The 25,136-nt window shown below is 47.5% G+C and overlaps 3 protein-coding genes across 5 annotated transcripts in view; 1 reads left to right on the plus strand and 2 right to left on the minus strand.

Annotated features, from left to right (window-relative positions):
• RNF123 (ring finger protein 123) overlaps window positions 1–4,362 on the minus strand; it is a 63,413-nt gene extending 59,051 nt beyond the window's left edge. For 2 of the 3 annotated variants that reach the window (XM_075005287.1, XM_075005285.1), the window contains exon 1: window positions 4,286–4,362. The gene's annotated coding sequence lies outside the window, so the exon portion shown is untranslated. Of the gene's footprint in view, window positions 1–3,174; window positions 3,197–4,285 lie in introns of those variants that run through there. The other variant, XM_075005286.1, reaches the window with a different exon arrangement.
• A 5,570-nt stretch (window positions 4,363–9,932) lies between these two features.
• On the minus strand, window positions 9,933–12,254 carry BRK1 (BRICK1 subunit of SCAR/WAVE actin nucleating complex). The gene is made up of 3 exons (XM_075006102.1): window positions 12,087–12,254; window positions 11,064–11,146; window positions 9,933–10,622 (listed from the first exon to the last, which is right to left on the minus strand). Exons 1-3 carry the CDS (start codon window positions 12,202–12,204, stop codon window positions 10,596–10,598), a joined length of 228 nt encoding a protein of 75 aa, XP_074862203.1. The 5' UTR covers window positions 12,205–12,254; the 3' UTR covers window positions 9,933–10,595.
• Window positions 12,255–12,522: 268 nt separating this feature from the next.
• Window positions 12,523–25,136, plus strand: part of RHOA (ras homolog family member A) — a 54,880-nt gene continuing 42,266 nt past the window's right edge. Inside the window, exon 1 of the mRNA XM_075006101.1 lies at window positions 12,523–12,671. The gene's annotated coding sequence lies outside the window, so the exon portion shown is untranslated. The remainder of the gene's footprint in view (window positions 12,672–25,136) is intronic.

The raw sequence follows: 25,136 nt of genomic DNA on the forward strand, positions 1-25,136 counted from the left end.
GATGTTCCCCGCACCTGACCCAGATCACACAGCTCGGTGCTTGGGGCTGTCTGGAGCATGCATCTACCCGTGGGCTCTATACCAACCAAAGAGCTCATCTGATTGCACAGAAACTGGGCAGTGGGGGCAGCAGCATATCAGCACCTACTTGGAGAAAAGGCTCAGGAACAGCCAGAGGATACAAATACCAACCTAGCAGTCCCCACGCTCATTGTGACAACACCCCACGTGCCCACAGAGATAGGAACAAACACACACCTCAGTCACCTGTTAGACAGTTTGTGCAAGAGAAAACTGCCTTGGTTAGTGAAGGGGGAAGGCAGATAGGCCTGAACAAGACAAGAGAAGGATGTCTTTGGTCACAAAGCAGAGGAGTCAGAGAGCAGCCCAAGGTTTTACAGGGACAGTAACTGATCTGGCTGAAAGTGAACGAACTAGTGAGATGTTTTCAAAATGAAAACCTAACACTAGTTGGAACTGTTCTTAATATTAGCAGAGCCACCCCTAGGTACCCAAGTTCTCACCTGAGCAGATCATTGGTTCAAAAGCACAGTTCTCTAAAAACAAAGGCTGCTGCCAAGGACAAGAGATGTGTCAGTTTCCAGCAGTGTTCTGGGTCACAGTGCTATGTATTATTGCTTGTGAACAAGCACTACGCTGAAAATCACTGCACTCCTCCCACAAGTCCCTTGGATAACAGCTGTCTGATCAGCTTCAGCAGACAGGGAGCAAACAGTGCAAAGCGAGTGCCTGCACCAGTGGAAAGAGCACCAGGTACGGTGCAGAGCGGAGACTAAGGAACTTCGAGGAAAAGCGGAGACCCAAACCAACAATTTAAGTACCACAGAAAGCTTGAGGGAGCAGGGGGTGGGGGGGAACAGGTCAGTGGGGACAGACAGGACAATTGACAGCAAAGGGAGAAATGAAGCACTGTAAAGAAAACACAGGATTTCCTCCAATTCCACCAGAGCAATGGCACAATCACTACCGCACAGTTACCCTGGACTGTCGTCATGGTAGAGCTTTCCAATCTCTCCAGTAGAGCATAGAGTGCTGTAAGCAAGAAACAAGAGGTAATTCTTGCACTCGACTCTGTGCTGATTAGGCCTCAACTGGAGTAGGGCATCCAGTTCTGGATGCCATATTTCAGAAAACGTAGACAAATTGGAGAAGATCCAGAAAAGAGCAGCAGAAGTGATTAAAGGTCTAGAAAACATGACTTATGAGGGAAGATGGAATGAACTGAGTTTGCTTAGTCTGGAAAAAAGACTGAAAGTGGACATAACAGTTATCAAACATCTGAAAGGCTGTTAAGAGAAGGAAGCTGAAAAATGGTTTTCCTAAACCAAAGGATAGGACAAGAAGCAATGAATCATAGAATCATAGAATACCTGGACTGGCAGGGACCTCGAGAGGCCATTGAGTCCAGCCCCCTACCCCAATGGCAGGACCAAGTACTGTCTAAACCAATTATAGGAAGGATGTGGATACACTGGAGAGGGTCCAGGGGAGGGCGACCAAAATAATTAGGGGGCTGGAGCATATGACTTATTTAGAAAGGTTGAGGGAATTGGGGCTGTTTAGTCTGAAGAAGAGAAGACCGAGAAGGGACTTGATGACAGCCTTCAACTTACTGAAGGGAGGTTGCAAAGAGGCTGAGCGAGGCTGTTCACAGTGGTCACGGATGGCAGAACACAGAACAACGGTCTCAAGTTGCAGTTGGGAAGGTCCAGGGTGAACATTAGGAAAAATTTTTTCACTAGCAGGGTGGTGAAGCATTGGAATGGTCTACCCAGGGAAGCAGTGGAGTCTCCATCCCTGGAGGTGTTTAAGTCTTGCCTTGACAAAGCCCTGGCCGGGCTGATCTGATGGGTTTGGTCCTGCTCAGAGCAGGGGGCTGGACTCGATGGCTTTTTTAGGTCTCTTCCAGCTCTATTGTTCTATGATTCTATGATCCCTGATAGATGTCTAACCAACCTGTTCTTAAATAGCTCCAGCGATGGAGATTCCACAACCTCCCTTGGCAATTTATTCCACTGTTTGGCCAGACTGACAGTTAGGAACTTTTTCCTAATGTCCGACCTAAACTTCCCTTGCTGCAGTTTAAGTCCATTGCCTCTTGTTCTAGCCTCAGAGGCCACAAAGAACAAGTTTTCTCCCTCCTCCTTATGACACCCTTTTAGATACCTGAAAACCGCTATCATGTCTCCCCTCAATCTCCTCTTTTCCAAACTAAACAAGCCCAATTCTTTCAGCCTTTTTTCATAGGTCACTTTCTCTAGACCTTTAATCATTCTTGTCGCTCTTTTCTGGACCCTCTCTAATTTCTCCACATCTTTCTTGAACTGTGGTGCCCAGAACTGGACACAATACTCCAGCTGAGGCCTAACTAGCACAGAGTAGAGTGGAAGAATGACTTCCCGTGTCTTGTTCACAACACACCTGTTAATGCATCCCAGAATCATGTTTGCTTTTTTTGCAACAGCATCACACTGTTGACTCATATTTAGCTTGTGGTCCACTATAACCCCTATATTCCTTTCTGCTGTAGTCATTCTTAGACAGTCTCTCCCCATTCTGTATGTGTGAAACTGATTGTTCCTTCCCAAGTGGAGCACTTTGCATTTGTCCTTATTAAACTTCATCCTGTTTACCTCAGTCCATTTCTCCAATTTGTCCAGATGATTTTGAATTATGACCCTACCCTCCAAAGCAGTTGCATCCCCTCCCAGCTTGGTACCATCTGCAAACTTAATAAGCATACTTTCTATGCCAATATCTAAATCGTTGATGAAGGTATTGAACAGAACCGGTCCTAACACAGACCCTTGTGGAACCCCACTTGTTCTACTTTTCCAGCAGGATTGAGAACCATTACGAACTACTCTCTGGGTACTGTTATCCAGCCACTTATGCACTCACCTTATAGTAGCCTCATCTAAATTGTAGTTGCCTAGTTTTTTGGTAAGAATATCATGTGAGACCATATCAAACTGCCTTACTAAAGTCTAGGCATACCACATCTACCGCTTCTCCCCTATCCACAAGGCTCGTTATCCTATCAAAGAAAGCTATCAGATTAGTTTGACATGATTTGTTCTTTACAAATCCATGCTGGCTGTTCCGTATCACTTTACCACCTTCCAAGTGCTTGCAGATGATTTATTTAATTACCTGCTCCATTATCTTTCCTGGCACAGAAGTTGACTGGCTGGCCTGTAGTTTCCTGGGTTGTTCTTATTCCCCTTTTTATAGATGGGCACTATATTTGCCCTTTTCCAGTCTTCTGGAATCTCTCCTGTCTCCCATGATTTTCCAAAGATGATAGATAAAGGCTCAGCTACCTCCTCTATCAGCTCCTTGAGTATTCTAGGAGTGAGATTAAATTGCAGCAATGGAGGTTTAGGTTGGACATTAGGAACAACTCACTAACAGTCAGGGTGGTTAAGCAGTGGCATAAATTGCTCAGGGAGGTTGTGGAATGTCCATCATTGGACATGCTGAAGAACAGGTTAGACAAACACCTGTCAGAGATGGTCCCACCATGAATGCAGGGGACTGACACTGTTAATTTCTTTAAGGCCCTTCCAAGTCTATGAGCCTACACATAAAGACACCCTCGGTTAGCAAGAGAGGAACAACAGACCAAACACTGGAGAAAATTTTTTTTAAAGATCACACTTTTAATTGATTTTAACTAATAAACTCAAACAATTAGTTAAAAATCAAAATGCACGTGTTACCTAAAGATTACGTGCTGCACGGGGCAGGGATGCAGCAGAATTTTAACACAGAACAAAGCGAACAAATTCCTGATATGAAAGTCTCTGCACGTCTGCAGCACAGCACCGCCGCTCCCCCAGCCTTAACTTGGCCCTCACCACCACCACCACCCCTCGTTTTCCCTCTAACCCTGCAACCGCTGTTCCCCCGGCCCCGCCCCGTGCGCCCCAGCCTCAATTACCCCGCCCCGCGCCCGGCCCGCCCCTCCCCGCCCCAGCGACACCCCCCGTTCCTCGCTCCCACCCGGCCCGCCCCGGCCTTAGCGACCCCCTCCCTTCCACCCGGCACCACCCCAACCTCAGCGACCCCCTCCCTCCTTCCCACCCACCCGGCCCCTCCCCGCCCCGTGACCCCCCAGCCTCAGCCGACCCCCCCCCCCCCGTGCTCCCCCGCCCCCAACTGGGACCCTCCTCGGCTTCCCACCAGCCCCCCCCTCCAGCCTCAGCCGCCGCCGCGACTCTGCTCCCCCAAGCTCGGCCGGGCCCCACCCGCAGTCACTCACCCGCCCGAGCCCCTCACCACAGCCGCCCGGCTACGGAGCCCCGGCAGGGCCACTGCGGGCTGCCAGCCGGATTGGCGGAGCGGTGACTCCCAGCGGGCTTAGCGCGGCGCTGCGCAGGGCTGGCGGCGGAGCGCCCCCTGCTGGAGGAGCGGTGCGCCGCCGCCGCCGCTGCGAGCCTCGCGCGTGCGCAGGAGGTGCAGACCCGGCTCTGTGCCGCGCGTGGGCAGAACACGCCGTCAGACCAGCGAGCGGGCGGGCAGGGTCCCTCATGTGCATAATACGCTCGTTCATTTGCATACGACCACGCCCGCCTCCCGCCTCGCGGGGCCGGCCAGCAGTGCGGGCGGAGCGGCGGCGCCGGCAGGTGAGGCGCAGCTGCTGCGTACACACACCCCGAGAGTCCGCCCCAGCGACGGCAGGCGCACGTGCCTCGCGCTGGTGTGCGCCGAGCTTGTGTCGTCCGAGAAGGCTCAGAGCATGTCAGATCACTCTCTACCCGCCAGCAGCTGCTTCCCTTCCACACCTTCTGACAGGCTTCCACGCGGGGGCCTATAAAACCCCTGAAGAGCGCAGGAGGGAGGGCGGTTAAGATGAAAGCCGCTCTTACGCGTTACTGTCCAGAGGCAGTAACTGGTTCTCCTGCTGCTGCTGTGTCTGCAGTGAGAGGTGGGAAAGCTCCTGGCCTTGCCCTGGCACTAAACAGGCGGGTCTCAGGACTTGAGCTAGTGACCCAGGACTACGTGTTCAGTGCTGTGCCAGAACAGGCTCCTGGTAGCCCCTTGGGAACATCTGAACCAATTTATTCCATTGAACTTGACACATCTGCACATTTGCTTTGCAGTTCTGTTTCTCATCTCCAAGCTGTGGCTCTGGTGAATGTCACCTTTGGCCAATTGTGCCTCAGTCCTTGGTGTCTGAGGGCTCTGACAGCGTGCCGGGCCTTTCTGGAAATGGCCAGGCGCTGCCTCACAAAGGCTTCTTTTCCCTTAGGCACTAAACTGAGGCTGCCCCTGCCTGCCCACAAGAGGAGGCTGGCTTCTGCTTGATATAGACAGGCTGAACCCACACAGTCTCTCACACCTACCTGGAAAAAAAGTACTATCCTCTTTTCTGTCCGTCTGCCTGTAGGGTGAGTTGTATACATGGCTGCCTGGCTTTCACAGTGTTGCCATACCCACAGGAACAGTGCCACCACAAGCTCTCAAAGGTTCTGCATTTCAATGGAATTAAGCTTCCTATTGGGTAGCTCTCAGAGCCCAAACCCTGCAGCCTGTGGGAAGGTGCAGTGAGTTGGGAGCCAGGAGAATGTAATTCCTGCTTTCACCTCTCTGGGCAGGTGGGAACCTCTGCTGACTACTACATACATGTGTGTGTGCTTCTTAGGCCTTCTCCGTGTCTCCTGCAGCAAGTCCTTGATCTCTGAGCCTGCATTCCCATTCCTGGGATAGGGCTTGAGAGCTAGGAAGCACAGAACTGTCCAAGTGTATTACAGTGAGATTTGCCAGATGCTATTGGCACATGGGATATTCACTGATCAAGGATCTGTTTTCTCCCAAGTGCATTGTCCTACATAACATACTGGGCTCTGTGAAGGCTGGTTGCTCCCTGTCATAATGCTTGGGAGAGCAGAACTCCACGTGCTTAACTACAGACAAGCCTGCTAGTCAATTGCAAGTGAACTGGAACCATAAAGCTCTGGTCTGGATGGAGAAGAATGTGAGTTCCCACCACAAGAAAAGGTGGGATCTGGAGCATTGATATCCAGTAAGGTGCCTCTGAGGAGCCTGAAGGGAACAGAGGCAGAAATACCTCAGGGACTATGACAGGGTAACAATACAGCACCTGTTCTGTAAAGCTCTCCCAGACTGGGCTCCGCTGTTTTAGTGGCAGGACTACACATATCCCCCTTCTCAGCTTCCACATGTTCTATGACCGCAGGGACAGCTGAGCCTGTTCTCAATCATCATGGCTGGGCTGGAGATTCTAAAACCTAGGATGAAGCTCCCCATTCTCCTGAGTCACTCACCTGCAGGTAACTGAGCCAGGTATCCAAGGTGCCATCTCTCACAGTCCTAAAAATAATATGGGAGTGGAAGACATCTTGGGGGCATCCTCCCTTTGCCCAGTCCACCCCCTTCAGGATGCACGGAAGCTTCATTGCCCCATTCTCACCTAGTCTGTAGGGCAGAGGGGCTGAGAGCTTTGTGGGGGAAAGACAGGTCTGCATATGGACTCCAGAGAGCAAATTGGTGGGAAAAAGTTGGGGGGAAAAAAAAACCAACCCCATGTCCCCCAGGCAGTATACTTCATTGACAGCCACTATTAACATCTAGAAATTCATGTTTTTCAAATTCATATGTATTAATATCACTCGTAATTCAGAGCAGAGTAGTTTTCAGACTATGTATGACACTAAAAATCAAGGCAATTCCACCTCCCAGTCAGACAGCTTGTTACAAGAGTTGCCCTCTTTCATGTCAAGGGAGACTTGACCTGCTATTGCTCATTCAGCATCTAGGATTCATAACATACACCTTGTCTCACATTTCAAGATAAATGGCAAAATTTCATTGATATTAGAACACTTTTTATTTGGTCAATAAAAAACAACCTAATGTCAGCAAGCCACTACAGTTTAGTCACTTCGTTTTTCTATACAAGCCACATTACAGCTGCTTTATGTCACTATTCAGAACTGTCACTATGAAGAGGAAAGCGGGGTGAATAATGAAGTCTTTGGTGTTTTGGCAGTTTTGAAAAAATTATTCTTGTTTCAGCAGACTATAGGGGCACTTGCCATACACAGAGCCCACCTGACTTACCACTTAAGATGCCTGCTGGAAACATCTAAGATTGAACAGGAAAAAGGATCAGATCCAAACTAGGAGGCTGCTTAGCTTCTGGAAGAGATGTTTAAAACAACTGTTTAGAGTAAGAACTTGCATGCAACAAGTTTCTTAGTATATTAGAATTAGAGGGTGCTTAAGTTAGTAAGTTTGAGCGGTTTTCATTTGCAACCACTTAAATCCCACTTTTTATACTTGACATTTTTGTTTAGTATCAAGCCGTGTAACGCAAGCCCAGGTGGGGTGGCAACCACTTTTAATCTTTTATTGAAAAAAGAAGCAAACACTTATGAGCTTTCTCCATACAAAACTTTCACACAGGGTACGATAGATTTGTTTGGGGTTTTGGTCCGTTTTGGGGGTTGATTTCCTGCATGCTGAGCCCAGAGCTGAACTGACTCAGGGTCTTTATTGCTCTGCAACTGGTCAGTAAACCCCAGCTCTGTTCCTCAGATGGGGAAGACCAGAGCTTCTGGCCCAGCCAAGCAGGGTGATGGCAAGCCCTTGCCTAGAGGGTGTCAGTGGCTTGATCAGCACACCAGAGGACAAGCTGGAGAGGACTTCTCTGATTTAACCCATCATGTTTTCCAAGAGCAGCCAGTGAGGATGGCTTAGGGGAAATGACTAGACATGGGCCATTCTGAGTGATCCATCCCATCACCCAGTCTCAGCTTCTAGCAGAGGTCTGAGGACTCCTACAGCATGGGCTTGCATTGCTGACCATCTTGGCTAAGAACCACTGATGAACTATCCTCTTTGATAGCTCCATGAACTTACCTACTTTTTTGAACCCGGTTGTAGTTTTGGTCTTCATAGCATCCCCTGGCACTGAGTTCCACATGTATACTGTGCATTGTCTGAAGAGCCAATTCCTTTTGTTTTAAACCTGGGGGCCTATTAATTCCTAGTTCTCATGTTATGCAAAGGGGTTTAAATTAAAAAGCACACTTGCCTAATCACTTTTTCCATAACATTCATGATTCTGTAGTCCTCTAGCATACTTTAGTCATCTCTTTTCCACCAAGCTTTTTCCATCTCCTTAGATAAAAGCTGTTCTTTACTCCTAAGAATTTTTCTTGTCCCTTTTCTTTATTTTTCCCTCCAAATTCCCAAAGTTTTGAGACAAAGCAACCAAACCTTCATGCAGCATTCGAGGTGGAAGCATACCATGGAGTAACATGGTGACATCATGTTTTTTACTGTCCTATTAGCTAGCCCTTTCTTTGTGGTTTCTAAGGCCTGCAGTATAGAAAAAGAAGGTGCTGAGGAGAGGGGCTGTCAGGAAATGCCCTGGTGGGAGGGGTAGCTCAGTGGTTTGAGCACCAGCCTGCTAAACCCAGGTTTGTGAGCACAGTCCTTGAGGTTGCCATTTAGGAGCCTTGGGCAAATAGATTTAAAAAAGAAAAAAAAAATCTGTTAGGCATGGTGCTTGGCCTTGCCTAGAGGGCAGTGGGCCAGACTGAATGACCTCCTGTGGGCCTGTCCAGCTCTATGAGATGTGTACCTCTACCTATCATTAGCTAATTCAAGGGACATTACAGACAGCTGCTATATACAGGGTTCCCAGGCTGGAACCCAAAAGAGAGGGAAGGAATGGGTTCCCCATAACTTTACCAAGGAGAGTTGATCTGGACAGTGAGACACCAGAGGGAAAGGACTAATTTGGAAAGGAGTCTGGCCCATTTCTGAACCATACAGTGGGGCAGCTGAGATTACAGGGACTGGTCTCCTCTCTCTCCCCATGCCAGCCAATGAAGAGGATGGCTAAATGAACAAAGTAATTGAACCAAGGGCTGACTGTGAATCTTGGACGTGAACAGTCTGTGTGAAAATGCAGGACATATCTCCTTCTCAGCCTCGGTGGGTAGGGGAGGAGGGGTCATCCATGTCTTGTACAACAGCATTAATACTCCTCTCACCACTGGATATGCCTTAACTGGTGCATCCTAGGATTGTATTTGCCTTTTTTGCACCCATGGCTCATGGTCATCCTGCAGTTGACCAGCACATCTAGGTCTTTCTCCTCCTTTGTCACTTCTGACCAAGGAGCCCACAGGTTGTGAGAGAAATTCTTATCATCAAGACTTAAATGCTTTGCACTTTTGTGGGATGAAGTTCTATAACATTTTTAGGACTCTACTCATCCAGATCTTGCTGTAGATTAGTCCAGTCTCAGTACTGATGATGCCTCCAAACTTTCTATTATACTTCTACTAATAAAAGACAGGCCAGACGCTATAATAGAGGGATCCTATTGGGTTCTAGGAGGTAGGCAGGCACAAGCCTGCCCATGGCCAAAGGCACCTCCCTCAGTCTAAGGGCTGGACCCAGCACACAAATGAGTAGGGGTCAGAACAAAACAGAAAACAGGGACAGGTATGAGGGTCAAGAGTAAGGAACCTGAAGGGAGACACTGAGCAGAGGACCTCAGACAGCATCCAATGTCCTGAAAGGTGTCAAGGGGCCAGCACACATGGCCCAGAGGAACTCCACCCAGATACACGAATGGAGGGAAGACTAGAGGTAAGCCTCAGTCAAAGGCCTTTGGCCAAAAATTTGGGAGAGGAAGTTTAACCACAGAAAAGCTAGGATCCTTTTAGGAGAGGTATGGGGAGGAGAAGAGCTCCCTGGTGCAGGAATTGGTGGAGGAAGGGAGAAGAACAGGAAGAGGCAACTGCACCTGCTACAACAACAGGTCGTTGTAACTCCTCTTGCCCATCTGCACTCCACAGCCATGCTCCTGTCCCTGCATCCTGGCAGCTCGGACGATGCACTCCAGCTATAGATCAGCTCACACCCTGTCAGCAGAGACAGTTTATTGTTGAAACGCCAGTGGGAGAAACCCTCCATGTGACACCACAGAATACAAAAGACACAGAAAACTCCAAAACCCCACCCTGCCCAGAGAGCTGATCTTGGCACATTATTTCCTTGCCCCATCCCCCTCAACAGACATTGCACATCTACTGCTCTGCTTGCAGACTGGAAGGTAAGATACGCTAGACATTTTTGCTAAGAGATACAAGTTACAGCAGTTGCTAAAAACTGAAGCCACCTGCAGAACAACCTACAAACAGCAGGGACACTCACTTCCTCAGCCAGGCAGCTCCCAGAAGTTTTCTTCCTGGAAAGAGACCTTTGGCCATAGAGATTTTGTAGTTACAAAATGTAGGAGGTCTACATGCACAGCTGGGAATTGGAGAAAGATTAAGGGACTCAGTATTTGACAGCTCCATGAATCTGTCTGCTTAAAAATCACCAAATTCAACAAGCTCATTTTTATCAATTTCCTCTGGAGTCACCCTGGAGCCACACACCCAAGACAGGGATATGGCATCCCAGGGCAGAAACAAGCCAAAGTCCTGTCAACAGTGAGAAGTAATGAAGAAAGCAGATGCCCAACAGTCAGCTCTGGCACAGCTGCACAATCTTCTCTGGGTCAGCTCCCCACCAGTCTTCTGCAGTTATGTCAGAGTTTCGCCCTTCGTTACCTGCCAAAGGAGCACAGCCTGCTCAGCAAGGGGTGGTTGCCAAGGGCTAGCTTTCTGCCCGCTGGGGGAAGTGAACCAGCTTGCCCGGAGCTGGGCACGAGTCACCCCACACAGCAAAGTGCTGCACGTGCACCAGGCTCTAGGTTCCTCTCTAGCCCAGCTGGCTGAAACCAATGCCACGCCAGCGTATGGACTGGGGGATGCGCATGGGAAACCGCGGCAGGCAAGCAGGATCTCCAGCACTGCTGTCTGAGCGTAACCAGGGTGCCTGCGCTGCTGCCCCAGAGAGACAAGTAGGCAGTGGGGCTCTGGCTGGCAGCTGGGCACAGCAAGGCCATAGCCACTGCAGAGGGGTAAACACCGCTGGGGCCACAGGCGGGGCCGGGCTCTCGTGTGGCCCGGCCCCAGCTACCAAGAGGGCAGATCCCCGCCCGCCCTCACCCTGGCCTCAATGTACTCGATCCGTCGCTCCAGCGCTGTCAGCTTCTCGTTGAGAGTGGCCAGGCGAGAGCGGCAGGACATGTCTGCGGGAGAAGGGGCGGTCAGGCGCTGCGCCAGGCTCGGGCCGCGGGGCCTGGTCGGGACAGGAGCCCAGCCAGGCCTCCACCGAGCCCCACGGCGGGCGTGGGTGTGCGTGGGCAAGGGGGCGAGGACGCGACCCGAACGGCGGGGGGGGGGCGGCCTAGGCCGGGCGGGAGCCGAACCGCGCGGGACGACAACTGGGAGGGCCAGGTTGGAAACGCAACCGGACCGGACGGAGTCGGGCTGGAGCCGAGGGCACGGGGGGCCGGGAGCGGGGCCGGGCCGGGCGCCGCGGACTGAGGGGGGGGGGGGGGGCCGGGAGCGGGGCCGGGCCGGGCGCCGCGGACTGAGGTGGGGGGGGGGGGGGCCGGGAGCGGGGCCGGGCCGGGCGCCGCGGACTGAGGTGGGGGGGGGGGGGGCCGGGAGCGGGGCCGGGCCGGGCGCCGCGGACTGAGGTGGGGGGGGGGGGGGCCGGGAGCGGGGCCGGGCCGGGCGCCGCGGACTGAGGTGGGGGGGGGGGGGGCCGGGAGCGGGGCCGGGCCGGGCGCCGCGGACTGAGGTGGGGGGGGGGGCCGGGAGCGGGGCCGGGCCGGGCGCCGCGGACTGAGGTGGGGGGGGGGCCGGGAGCGGGGCCGGGCCGGGCGCCGCGGACTGAGGTGGGGGGGGGGGGCCGGGAGCGGGGCCGGGCCGGGCGCCGCGGACTGAGGTGGGGGGGGGGGGGCCGGGAGCGGGGCCGGGCCGGGCGCCGCGGACTGAGGTGGGGGGGGGGGGGCCGGGAGCGGGGCCGGGCCGGGCGCCGCGGACTGAGGTGGGGGGGGGGGGGCCGGGAGCGGGGCCGGGCCGGGCGCCGCGGACTGAGGTGGGGGGGGCCGGGCCGGGCGCCGCGGATCGACAGGAGAGCCGGGCCGGGCCGCGGCGGGCCGGGCCGCGCCGCGCACGCACCGAAGGAGTTGAGGAAGTCCGCGATCTTCTTGATGGAGCTGGTGATCACCTCGATGTACTCGCGGTTGGCCCAGTCCTGGTGGATCTCGCGCTGCACCGGGTCCTCCGCCACCGACATGGCCGCCGCGCCACCCCACTGCGCCTGCGCGGAGCTCGCCTCGCCCGGGACGGCGCCCCTCCCCCGCAGCCTTAACCCCGCCCAGGCTGTCGACCCCAAGCGCCAGGCAAAACCAACCCGCTCGGGCGGCGGCCCCTCCTCTACCGTTGCTAGGAGACCCCAGGAGCGCCCATCCCCGCAATGCGCCCCTCCCTCCTGCTCGGGCCGAGTGCGCAAGCGCAAAGACGCCTGTAGACGCAAGAGGGGGCACAACGTAAATAGCTCCCGGGCTTTTATAGCCCCGTTTCCCGGCAGCCCTTGCGTTCACTGCACTGATTGGCTCCTCTGGCGGAGACGCGCACGTGTGGTCCTGTCTAGTCCTGTGAGCGCGCACGCTCTGCCCCGCCTGTTGCCGTTCGCTGCCGCAGCTCGGGGGGTCCGGGAGTAGGAAGCGGCGTTAGCGAGGCGCGAGCGAGCCGGGCCTGCAGGTACAGTACGTGCGTGGGGCCCGCCGTCCCCGTGGGGCCCACCCCCTCGTGCGGCGCCACGGGCCCGCGTTCCGGGGGCCACACCCCGCTCGGAGTCGGAGCCGGAGCCGGGGCCGGGGCCGGGGCCGGGGCCGGGGCGGCGCTTCCCTCCGTGAGGGACGCGAGCCGCGGGCGGGCTGGGAGCCGCAGGGCGGCGGTGCCCGGTCCTGCTCCCGCCCCGGGCCCTGGCGTGTGTCGGGCCGGGCGCGGGCGGCGCAGGGAGGGGTGTCCCTCGGACGCGTGCCGCGGTGGGAGGGCGGCCTCTTCTCCCGCTTCCCTCCCCCGGGCGAGCCGCCGGCGCTTTCCGGCGTGCAGCGCCACCGGCGGCTGCCCGGGGAGCTCGGAGCCCCTGAGGTGGGGGTGGGCCCGTGTCCTGGAGCCAATGCGCTGCGAGCGCACCGGGAGTTCAGTGTGGAAGGAGGTAGGTAGTTCAGTGGGCAGAGGGAGCTGATGGCGTCTTGTATTGGCACTGTGTTCGTTAGGCTTGCAAAAACCCCTTATCTGATGAGCAGCGATGGGCTTCCATGGCAGCCAGGAGGCGTTTGGGTTGGACATTAGGAGAAACTTTCTGTCAGAGTGTTTAAGTGGGGGCATAAATGGCCTGGGGGTTTGTGGAATCTCCAGCGCTGGAGATGTTTAAGAGCAGATTAGCTAAACACCTGCCAGGGATGTGCTAGATGATGCTTGGGCTTGCAGTGCGTGCAGAGAGTGGGACTTGAAGACTCTGGAGGTCACTTCCATTTCTTTCATTCCATAGTCTTACTGTGTTTTAGAACATCTGAATTGTTTGCTATACAAATAATTTTATTTCATGATGTGAATGGTGTAAGTTTTCAGGGTTTTATAGCTGCTCCAAACTACGCTCACAATGACATTCAAGTGTGTATAGCTGTCACAGAACTCACTTTTAAATAAAATAGAATTTTAGAAGGCGTGGGGAAGCACTGTCAATCACAAGTGACATCATAGCAGCACCTAAATATAGCTGAAAATGGTTGCTGCTCAGTATGTTCTTTGATCAAGTATTTCTTCCAGAGTGAGATTTAAAATAAGTGAGAAACTTTAGACTTTTCAGCAGCTAGAGCAGTGAGTTGTCATGGAAGATGTTTGAAAATATTATTGCTCAGTTAAAGTAAACGTTTTGATTATGAAGAGTGAGGTTTATCAACATTTGACATGTCTAGGGTGTCTTAATTTTTTTTTCATGCTATTCCCATGTATTGTTTTTCTTCTAGACTTTTTTTTTTCCCTGATGTTGCACCACAAGTAGGTAAATATATGAGGAGCAGTATGTGTGTGGGGTCGGGGGTCTCTTTAGACCATTCGGCCTCAACTTCTCGTGTTTGAAAACCTTAAAGGCTTCAGAAAAAAAACAAAATCTAGGTATGGGATAAAAGGCTTATTTTTAATATAAAACAGGTAAAATACTGTATCTGTTCAGCTAATATAAAGACAAATCTGTATGATCCTACTGTGACTCTCAGAGAAACCAAGACTTGAAGTTTTATAATACTTAGGGTGTATAATAACTTACTATCTGAGACTTACGATGTTCAAATTGCCAGGTTTGTACTTTAGAAGTACAACATTTACTTGTTGAGACCAGTGTCAAATCTGTACCTCCTTGGAAGGCAGTTGCTCAGAAATGTTTGCCTTCCTCCTGCAAGTAAGATGATTTATTGTACCAAGCTTCATCCTCTTTCTGAATATCACCTAGTGGGCATGACAACAGAGCATTATCGTTTCAGGTTGAAATTATTTATAGAATATAATAGCAGTTCTGAATTGGGGTAAGATATAAAATATTAGAACAGTCATCATTATTTCATTTCTGGATGTTTAGATGGGAATGCTTAATAGGGTGTTCAGTTAAACAAAGTAAATCAACCCCAAACTCTTGAAGATTGCTGTAGGGAACAAGTGGCCAAAAGTAGGGTCCCTGCTCTGAGAGCTCTCCAATAGGTCAGAAACTGACAATAAGAACACCCCAATTGACTCTAATGATGGAGGTGTTGGACTATCAATTGCCCTTTAAATAGCCTGCTATCTGATCTTTTTTTCCAGGGTTTAAAGGGTCCTTTGGCATCATCTGAATCTAAAAATCATGTAAATGAACTTTCTTCATCCCTTGTCAGTTACTCTGGCCTCCCCTGTCTCTTAACCTTTGTATCTTCAGTTCCCCTCTCTAGTCTGTTTCTTCAGCCCATTTACACACCTCCAAATCTTGTTAGTTTTTCCTTAATGTAATTTCTAGGATCTGCGCAAGCCCTGATATTTATCTTGGCTGCAGCAAGACTTAAAACAATTGTACGAAGCTAGACATTCCTTTAAAAATAGCTACCTTCCCTATGAAACCTGTCTCTCTCATATGGATGCAAAAACATCTTTGTAATGAGTCAAAGTTCAGGATCTGTCAAACTTGTGTGCTGTCTTTTATCAGTACACAGGTTAGAAATCTGCACCCTTTGACAGGCAGTTTCGGAGCACCTACACATTCCTTAGGCACTGTGAGTGCCAAATCCTGAGCATGGTTTTAGAGATGGGGTTGGAGGGGAGTAAAGTAGCTAATATCTTTTATGGGACCAACTTCCATGGGTGAGTTGATCCCATAAAAGATATTACCTCACCCACCATGACTCTTGAATATCCTGGCACTAACACCGCTACAGCAGCACTTCTTACATAAAATGGTTTGGTTTTTTTGTGTGGTTTTTTTTTTTTCCAGCAAATGTCTTAATATTGCAGTCTTCGCTTTCCTTGAGTCACTCATAGTAAAAAGTGACGCTGCATGCTTTTTGGTCATGTGTTTGTCCAATTTGTCAACACCTCAGCACACCATGCTCTCAAATTCTCCTCTGATTTTTTTTTTTTTTTTTTTTTTGCATGCTGGTCTGACCACAGTAAGTCTGTCTTCAGATCTTTTAAGCTTTCCTTTACCTTCTATGGTAAATTTTCAGTCATTTTGTTCTCTGGAAAGGTTTGTAACTGTCTGGATGGACCTATCTTTCACCATCCACTTGGCCTGAGACATGCTTCTCTATCACTTTTAGGGCATATCTCAAGTTTGTGCGTGTGTGTGTGTGTGTTGTTTTTATCTTTAGTTAATCAGATGGATGAGATTGTTAACATTTGTAAAGGTTAGTATGAACTTCCTCTACAACTTAGTTCCAAGCTTCAAACATCAGCACCTAGCTCTAGTCAGTCTGTAGTGTCCTCGCGTTGCATAATGCAGCACATGTGCATGTCCGCACTAGCCAGCTTTCTGAAAATAGGGTTGCAGAGGCACAAGCTTTTAAGAAAGTCCTCCTCCTCCCACCTTCCACCCACACACTTTACATTAAGTTCCTTAGGTTTAAGTAAGTTGCTTTTAAACTAAAATAAAAGTCCAAGTCCGTTGCCACTTTATTTTATCAGAGAAGCCTTGGAAGTCCATCATGTTAGCTTCTGAGCCTCTTTGTCTACAGTCCCTTATTCCTAAACACCTCCCCTTTTTCAGACCTTGTTTCCACCTTGCCACAGCAGTTGATCCACAGGAGTTGGATTTAGCAGTCTAGTGAAGACCTACTAAATTAACTGTTGGTCATTCTCCTGTTCAGGCTGCTCCAGCACAATGAGATGAGTAAGGGGAATCTCTAGCTTCTTCTGTCAGCCAGCACCAAGTAGGTCTAAGCTATGGCAGTTCGAATAATGCTACTGACACAACTCAGTTTGTGTAGCTTAAATCAACTAGTCCCCATAGCGTAGATTTGCCCTTAAGTCAGCTTGTCGTGCTTTCTCTCTCCTCTTCCAAGTCCCTCCTTAACATACTTCTTCAAGAGGTCTTTTGACCTTCTAAAGTACTACTAACAAAGGTATAGTAGACTCTTTCAATATCTGGCATTCTATCATCTGGAATTCTCAAATAAGCAGGATTTTAACCGTAAGAAAATTTTAGTAATGTTTTCCATAAGTACCATATAGTAAAAGTAAACGCAAATAAATATAGTGAACACTGAGTAAGTTTACAGTGTACAATACTAGTGTTGGTAAATTAAGTATTCTGCATATATTTTGGCTTGTTTCTTAATATCTCGTCTTGGTTTTTTTTAGTGTTGTGCATTGCTAGGTATTATTATCTCTGTTATCCAGAATATTTGAATATCTGGCAACTTCCAAGGCCCGGCTGCCCGATATGAAAGAGTTTATTGTAGATGGCTGAAAACATTTACCAAGAGAGTGAAGAAATACATTTCAGCTGAAATGACACATTTGAAATTTCTCTTCTCAGTCACTGTGTTTTCCATTAACTCTTTCATACAGTTGTGGTGTTTCCAACGTCTTCCCCCACCTCCATTTTTTGTAGTAAGGCCTGGATTACACACAGTTTTTATAACTATAATTTTTTCGTTTTGATATATTGTTAATAGTTACGGTGGTAAAAGTGGATGCAGCTGTATATTGATACCCACTGCCAGTACAGTTTGACCCTTTGCAGATGGAAATAACTGTCAATATATAAAACCCTTTAATGATGATCTGCATCCGCTTTTCATGTGGTGAGGCTAGGCAGGAGCTGACTTGCACAGCTTTAACTGTACTGTATTAATATAGTATGTAAATAGTAGTGCAAGATTGAGAGTTGTTGTTTTTCACGCCTTTCTCTGAAGCTCCAGCTGCGCTGCTAGCGTTTTACCAAAACAACCAAAGTAATTGCCAGCACTTCAGACTGAATTGGGAAATGAACAAGGAGCTGTTGCAGACACTTGAGCAGTTCAGCTCACTGCTTTGAGAGGTGCTCTGTGAAACCTCTACAATAAATAGCAGCAGCATTCTGCAATGATTGAGGCTTCTGAGTGCAGTCTTAACTAGATTTCATCGCAAGTACTTTAACTAGAAGGGACAAAGGTCTAGCTCAATGTTCTCTAATTTTTGCCATCCATATGTGAAAGAAATTTTACGTGCACCAGTTGTGGGAGGCTGTGGACACTAATCAGTGGAGCAGCATTTGACTCTCTCCTGAATGGCTGCCTAACTGCTCAGCTTACAGGGAACACTGTTTTAGTAAAGGTTGTGAGTTTGCGTTAGAAGGGATAGCTCTCTTGGCTGACTGTAGCTCATTAATGTTCTCATGTTGTCACTCCTACAATGAGAAGCCAATAAGTCAAGCAGCTATAATCAATTTCAGTGGAAGCTAGGCATGCTCCTTTAATAATTGTGCTGATAACACTTCTTCTGGTTTTCTGCTACTGAACAAGCATCACATCAGTCTTATTTGGCTTGAGTTGTAACCTGTTTGTTTAAATCTAGATCTCTCCCAATCAGAGGCAGAGTAATGACATGACAGAATCTGTTCAGTGAAAAGAAGGCAGTCCAAAGTGTGTGCCTTCTAGCTGTTGTGTTTGCACACTGAAAAGAGGTTGCAAGATGAGACCTGGTAGCATTCTACCTATTTAAGTGGTTGTGAAATCTTTTACCATAACAAGAGCACATCATAGTTATGAAGACAGGTAATTAGGATAACCAATTGAAATAAAATACCAAAAGTCACAGTGGAATCTCCGTTACTGACCATCTTAAAATCAAGATTGGATTTTTTCCAAAAAAAAAAAAAAAAAAAAAGCTGCCAAAGAAATTTTTTGGGAGAAGTAATGTGGCTAATATTTACAGGAAGTCCATGTAGATGATCTTGCTTATTCCTTCTGATCTTGGAATGTGTGAATTTGTTGCTTAATGTTGCTTTTTGGGAACTCTGCAGGGAAGGAGCAAACTTATAGAAGGACCATTCAAGATACCCATCTGAGTCATTTATTTTGAAATTGGCAGCTTTTGATATACATATCGCTGATACTTTTACTTTAGTTAGATGGTCAGCCATTTTGTGTCTTGGTTGTAGTCTGAATTCCATACATGGGTTTGAAATTTGACTCAAAAGGAAGAAAGAAATAACTAGAGTATGGTTATCACTTGTTCTTTTTCCGAATACAGAACTGAAATATTAAACATTTTGGGGTTGTCCTCTCAGAGAACTCTTAACTATCGTCTGTTACAAAACTTCTCAAAGAACTGATTAAAGATTGCCATAGGCAAGCAAAACACTCTTGCTGTGGGATTTCACATTGGTGCTGGCAAAGTTAGTTGGTTCATTTTTGAACCTCTGAGGACTCTTTATTCAAGCCATTGCTTAAGAGATCTTTCTGAGAAGGATGAGTTTTAGCTTTTCCCAACTGATCCTTTTCCTGTCTGTATCACAGGGACAAAGTTAGCCTGTCAGGGTGTGTGAGCTAATCTCGTTGGTCCAACTTCTGCTCGTGAGAGAGACAAACTTTCAGCTACGCAAAATTCTTCTTCAGCTCTGCATAGCTTAAAGGCTTGAAAGCTTGTCTTTCACCAACAAAAGTTGGTCCAGTAAAAATATTACTTCACTCACCTTGACTGTCTGATGTTTTGGAACCAATATGTCTACAACACCACTGCATATAGCAGTGGAAGTTATAGGTATATAGTCCTCCTCCGTCATCATGCAAAACTTTTTAACAAAAGTCGTGGAGAGGCTACCACTTGCTGCTCATTTAGGGTGATGTTTTTAATCTCTGGGACAGTGTTCCTGACAGTGAAATGTGGGCAATGCAGCCATTCTAGCGTTGCTGTGGCAGCACTAGTTAATCTTAGTTTTTGTCGTGTCTTGTGCACGTTCCTACTCATGGGTTGCTCCAGCCAGTGTAGTTTGTGCAGTAAGACGCTAACAAGCAAGCCCATTGCGGCATTAACGTCATCTTCTCAGCCATGGTGCATGCATTGAGGTAAGGATATAATAGAGATCTTGGTGCTGTGACTGCTTCAGTCCCTATCTTACGTTGTTTCTGTTCTCTACACCCCAGCCACTGGCAGCATAGGTCCAAGAAAGTGTTCAGGGAGTGTGAAAAGGCAGAGTCCACCTAAAAAAACATTTTTTTCCAAAACTGATTGAGTAAGAAACTAAGCTGCGTACCCTAGGTCAAGGGTGAGCAAACTTTTTATGTTGGCCCCCACTTCTCATCCCTGCAGTTAACAGAGCCCCCCAGCCTGTCTAGTGTAATCCAAACCAATGGAAGTGCAGGTTATGTTCATACAAAGGTGGACTGGGGAACCCTTATAGCACATGAGAAAATAAGTATGTGGAATGTAGAAACTTTAATTGAGGGGTGTGTGTGTGTGAGACACACAAATAAAAACAGTAAAATTTCAACACTTTTAATGAGATGGATGAGCCTGAGACTCAGCAGATAATCCTGCTGTGCTCCCCCTCCTTACAAAATTTCACAGCCCCCAGTGGACCCCACCCCACACTTTGTGTACCCAGCTTAGGTTTTAAGTGTGCTTTGAGATTTTTAAATGAGTTCCTGAAAGCTTTTAGTCTTAGGCTACATCTAGACTTATGAGAAGATTGCACAGGGTTCGATTTAGTTGCCTAGTGGAACACCTGCAAAAATTGATCTTTAGATTAACTGACTCTAGCTATGCAATTCTCCTAGCTGGATTTGCATATCTAAAATAGATTTTTTTTATTTTTCCTCCTAGTGTAGACTTGGCCTTAGTTCCAAGAGACCGCATAAAACATAAGGGCAATGCCATTTCCACTAAAAGTTTGTTGAAATGGACTAGGTTATTGGTTTGTTTTGAGGAAGTTGTCCGCACCTGGGTTTTTTTTGAATTCCTGGTTAAGGTGGCATTGACAGCAAGCTTGTGTAATGTTTCTGCTGTAGAACCCTAGAGAAACGAAATTGAGAGTTCAGTTTGCACCATTTTCTCAATTTGGAATCTCATTCTGATCTTTGCTTTAGGCAAACAGTTCTCTATTCCTTGTTTAGAATTAGAAATCCTCCGCCCACTTCCCTGGGGACTGTACTGCTAGCAGTACTCCTGGAAAGAAGGCTAATTACCATGGTAACTAGGTTGAAAATGTTATCTTTACATATTCATAATATCCATGCACCTTCAGTAGATCTCTACTCTTACTGGGCTCTGGGATTTAGCAGATTAACTTGGGGGGGGGGGGTGCTTCCTGACTCCCCCCGCCAGTTAACTTTTTTTAGTACAGTAACTGGATACTTGTGGTCCAAACAGGCACTGCCTTTCCAGAAGCCCAATATTGTTGCAGGCCAGAGTGTCATTTTACAAATGTGAGTACAGGTTGAACCTCTCTCATCTGGCAACATTTGTGGTCCAACATGATTGTAGTTAGCCAGATGTCCACTAATCACGTGTGTGGCCAAGTTTCCCGTACTCTCCGCTTTTGTTTAGTCACTAGTCCTGGCTCTTAGTGCTCTTAGCTGTTTAGCTGTAATTTACCCTTAAATGTCTTCTAAGAGCCCAGTAAGCAGTGGAAGTGTTGGTAATGCTGCTGGACAATACTGACCTCCCATGATTCAGCCAATTCTCTGGTTTTGGCACCAGTGCGGTCCCAAGGGTGCCGGACTAGGGAGGGTCAACTTGTACAAATAGGCAGTTGTTTCCCAGAACCAGAGTGTTTGTTATATAGCCTCTGCTCTTATGGGTGTATCTGCTCTCTTCTGTTCCAGCCAGGGAATGTAAGAACTAGAAAGTAGGAGGAGTTCAAAGGAGTTGAGGGGACGCATCTAAAAGGCTTATCCTCAAGCTCCTTTCTTGGTTGATTAGGTTACTGCTGGTCTTGACTTTTTTAGGTGGTCATGGAAAGTCAGTAGTCCAGTGTGTCAAGTAGACAGGTTTTGCCTCATGTTTTCAGTTCTTTTCCTTTGAGTAAGACATCTAACTCACATTTAATGCTTGTATTGTGAATATGGAAGAGATACAACTGTTTTAGTCACACTTGATTGGCACCTCCAACTGCAATAGTGGTCTGCCATCTTGAGCAGGTAGGTATTCAAGATGTTCTTCAATTCAGTGAAAGATGATAAACTTGCATGACACTCAGTGTCAGGACTTCTATACAAAGATTCATCAGGCTAGATGCAAACTGTTGGATTGCCTTTTCCTGCAGTGTTCTGTCTCCCACATACACCTGAAGTGCCTGTCACAACATAGGTCAGCTATGTCCATTACACATTTTGGGAGTGATCTTGACATTTTTACCAGAAAACCAGTGTGCCATGCTATATCATAGCCCACTGCTTAGGCCAAGAAAACAGCTTCTGTCCTTAAGTTGCATTGAGACCTGTTTTCCTAAATTTGGACAGCAAGGCAGTATGTGATTTAAACTACTCGACTTTTGTAATATCTTGGACTTCATGAAGCACTCTGATTTTTTTTTTTTTAAAGAAATAGCGCTAAACAATATCAAACGATTAAATAGGTGAACAGCTGGCTAACTGATATCTCAACACCACTGGGGGAATTGTTGAAATGGGATTTAATGGAGAGCCACAAAGATCCATTCTTATAGGGCTGCAGTGTTCAATTTTTGCATCAATTATATGTATGCATAAAATCACTGCTGCAAAAACTTATGGATGAGAAGAAGACTGGAGTGGCAAATGACTACCTAAAGAATGCAAACTCTTCTTGCAAGAATAGAGCAGTGTCTCCCAAACATCACTGGTTCACCTGCCACCTTCTTAAAAAGTTGTGAAGGGAGTGGATGGGGCATCACTTTACGTACCATCAGAGGTACACATCTGGCAGTTTGGGAACTGTTGGGATGCAGGACTTTCCTGGAAAGAGGCAACCTTGAAAATAGGATCCCAATAGAAACATATCTCCGTGTAGATTCCCAGTGCAATGCTGTGACAAAGACTGCTACTCTGATCCTTGGATGTAAAAACAAAAGTAATGAGTGGGAGCAGGGAGCTGCTTTTACCTTCGTATGACGCATTGGTGAGCTTGATGCTGGAACACTGTATTCTGCTGTCAGCTTTTGTAAAAGGGATGTCAAACTGTAGAAGAACCAAAGAAAATTTGACAGCTGGAGTGGCTTAAATCCCTTTAGCATATGGGAAAGAGGATCAGGAGGAGATTTGATTACTGTCTAAGCACTTTCACAGATAGCATTAGTTGTTAGAATTTTCTTTTTGTAACCAAAAAGGGAAGGACATAATAAGAATCAGTACTTAAAAATTTCTTCCTTTACTTTTGAATTAGGAAAAAGACAAACATTTAACAGTGTGTGATTGGAAAAAACTACCAAAGGAAGTGGTGGATTCACTATCTTTCTGAAATCTTCAAATCAGGACTTATTATATCAACAGCATCCTTCTCTGGGTAGGTAAGAAGCACTACTGAGGAGATGATCCCACCTGTATTCTGCATTATTTGAAGCTTCCAACTCTTGTCAGGTATAACCCACAAGTAGAGTGCACTGTAGTAATGCAGTCCAAAGGAGCTGCTCTGAGTTCCATGTATAGAAGTTTTCATCTCCTAACTAAGAGAAGAGGAAAAAGCATTTTGTCTGCTGCTGCTTAATATAAAAGCAACAGGAATACAAGAGAGACATTAGGCTGTACACTTCACTAACAGGATGGGGTAGAATCCTGTATATGAGGACAGATCTCAACTCTTGCTATCACTGCTGAATGCCTCAGCTCACCAGTGCTATCTATGCTCAGCTTCAACCAGCTAGCCCTCATCCAAGCTGTAGTTCCAGCTACACTGGGATTACTGAGACTGTACCAGCTGCATCTGTTGGGGGGCAGTGGGTGGGAGGAGAGCATGAATGACACACAGATGCCTCTGCAGCATGTACAACTTCATCTTGCCTGGGAGCCTCCTAGTCTCCTTGTCCTTTTACAAGCTTCAGGGGATATTCAATTAAATGTGTAACTGAACTTTGGAACTCACTGCCACAAGTAGTTTTGTGTGTGTTTTGGTTTTTTTTTTTTTTTTAAAGCTAAGAATTTAGCATGATTCAAAGGATTGAATCTGTATATGGGAAAAATGTCCAGAATTGTGGCAAGAAGAAATTTCAGAAGGGATATAAACCCTCATTCTTCAGGGCTTAAACATCTGTGTACATGGGCTGGTTGGCAGGGGGCGGGGAACTTTTAAGGAGGACAGAGTCTGATAAATACAGTCTATGGAATTTGTTCACTGTCCTCTGAAGCCTCAAATATTGGTCACTGTTAGAGATGGGTCTGATCCATTCTATCAGTCCCTGTGTTACATATGCTCTGAATGGAAAGGGTTACAAAATAGGACTTTGTGCCTTCTAAAAAAGGGTACAAATGCTCAGCAGAATATCCTTTCTTTCTTGCTGCCATGTGGTAACGAGAGCAGGAATCTGAAGTAACATGACTAAAATGCCAACAAACAGGTAAACTCATTTAAAATCTGCTTCTGTACTTGAGCACAGCGAGTGACCTACCCATCTTTATTAAAATCTGTAGAGTGGGTCTAGTTGTCAAGATTCTAAAACAAATACCTACATAGGAACAAAGCTGCAAAACATCTGTAAGGGGAGGATGCTCCCATTTAATCTAGTACAGATCTTTGAACTTGTCCAAAAAAGGAAAAACATGGACAACAGCTAGCTGGTAGTTCTAACTTTCACAAAGCCTTTGATAAAGCTCCTCACAGAGGCTAATAGTCTCATAGGTAAGTTTGGTCATGGATCAGAAACAAAAGAACTAGAACAATCAATTTTCAACATGGCGAAAGGTGAACAGTGGGGGGGCTGTAAGGGTTTTTAGTACGACTGCTGTTTGACTTCATTTTTTTCCAAAGACACAGTGGGCACAGTAGTATCTTTATTGGAAAAAGAGCTCTGTAGCTTGCTCTTTCACAACAGAAGTCCAGTAAAAGATACTAACTCACCAACACTCTTACCCTAGGAGCAACACAGCTACAACACCCTTGCATACACCTTTTTTTCAGCTCCTGTAAAGTATTAAAATGGCAAAATATAAAGATGGTAAAGACTAGAGAACTTCAGGTAGAGAGAACTGAACCAAGATATCTGGGACACAGACTGAAAGGTGAAATTAACTGTGAATAAAGGCAAAATACCTGATCTACTCAGGTGCTCCATTGGCTTCTAAGTGAACACTTATTTAAGTCATAGCATGGCAGTCAACTCAGTGAAAATGTCTGACAATTTGCAGTGGAGGTCAGGAAAAAATCCTAGCATTTTTCTTTATCTAGTTCTGTGTACTGTAAAAATTTTAATGCCAATATATAAATTGATGGCACACCATCAAATGGAATGTTTTCATTCCTCACCACCTGTTGGAAAAAGACTGCAGAAGATATCAAGCTGAGAGATAGGCAACAAATTATTCGAGACAGGAAAATACAAATTCCTGATGAAGAGATTGGGAAATTTTATTAAGGTTGACAGAAGATTCAAACGGCTGTGATAGAGGCATACAAAATAATGAATAGAATAGAGAGAGAAATTGTGTGCCACGTAGTTCCCTGCCCATCATCCCACAACAAAGGGATTCTAAATGTTTGTTTGAAAGACAGCTGAGGTAATCCATTTGACACTGGTGATATAGC

Source organism: Carettochelys insculpta, chromosome 11 (genome assembly GCF_033958435.1).
Source record: "Carettochelys insculpta isolate YL-2023 chromosome 11, ASM3395843v1, whole genome shotgun sequence".
Lineage (NCBI taxonomy): Eukaryota > Metazoa > Chordata > Testudines > Carettochelyidae > Carettochelys > Carettochelys insculpta.

Coding starts and splice junctions, on each gene's coding strand:
- BRK1 (XM_075006102.1), bottom strand. CDS start 12,204: ATGTCGGTGGCGGAGGACCCGGTGCAGCGCGAGATCCACCAGGACTGG. Junction 11,147..12,086: donor GGACTTCCTCAACTCCTTCG/GTGCGTGCGCGG, acceptor CTTCTCCCGCAG/ACATGTCCTGCCGCTCTCGC. Junction 10,623..11,063: donor TCGAGTACATTGAGGCCAGG/GTGAGGGCGGGC, acceptor CTCCTTTGGCAG/GTAACGAAGGGCGAAACTCT.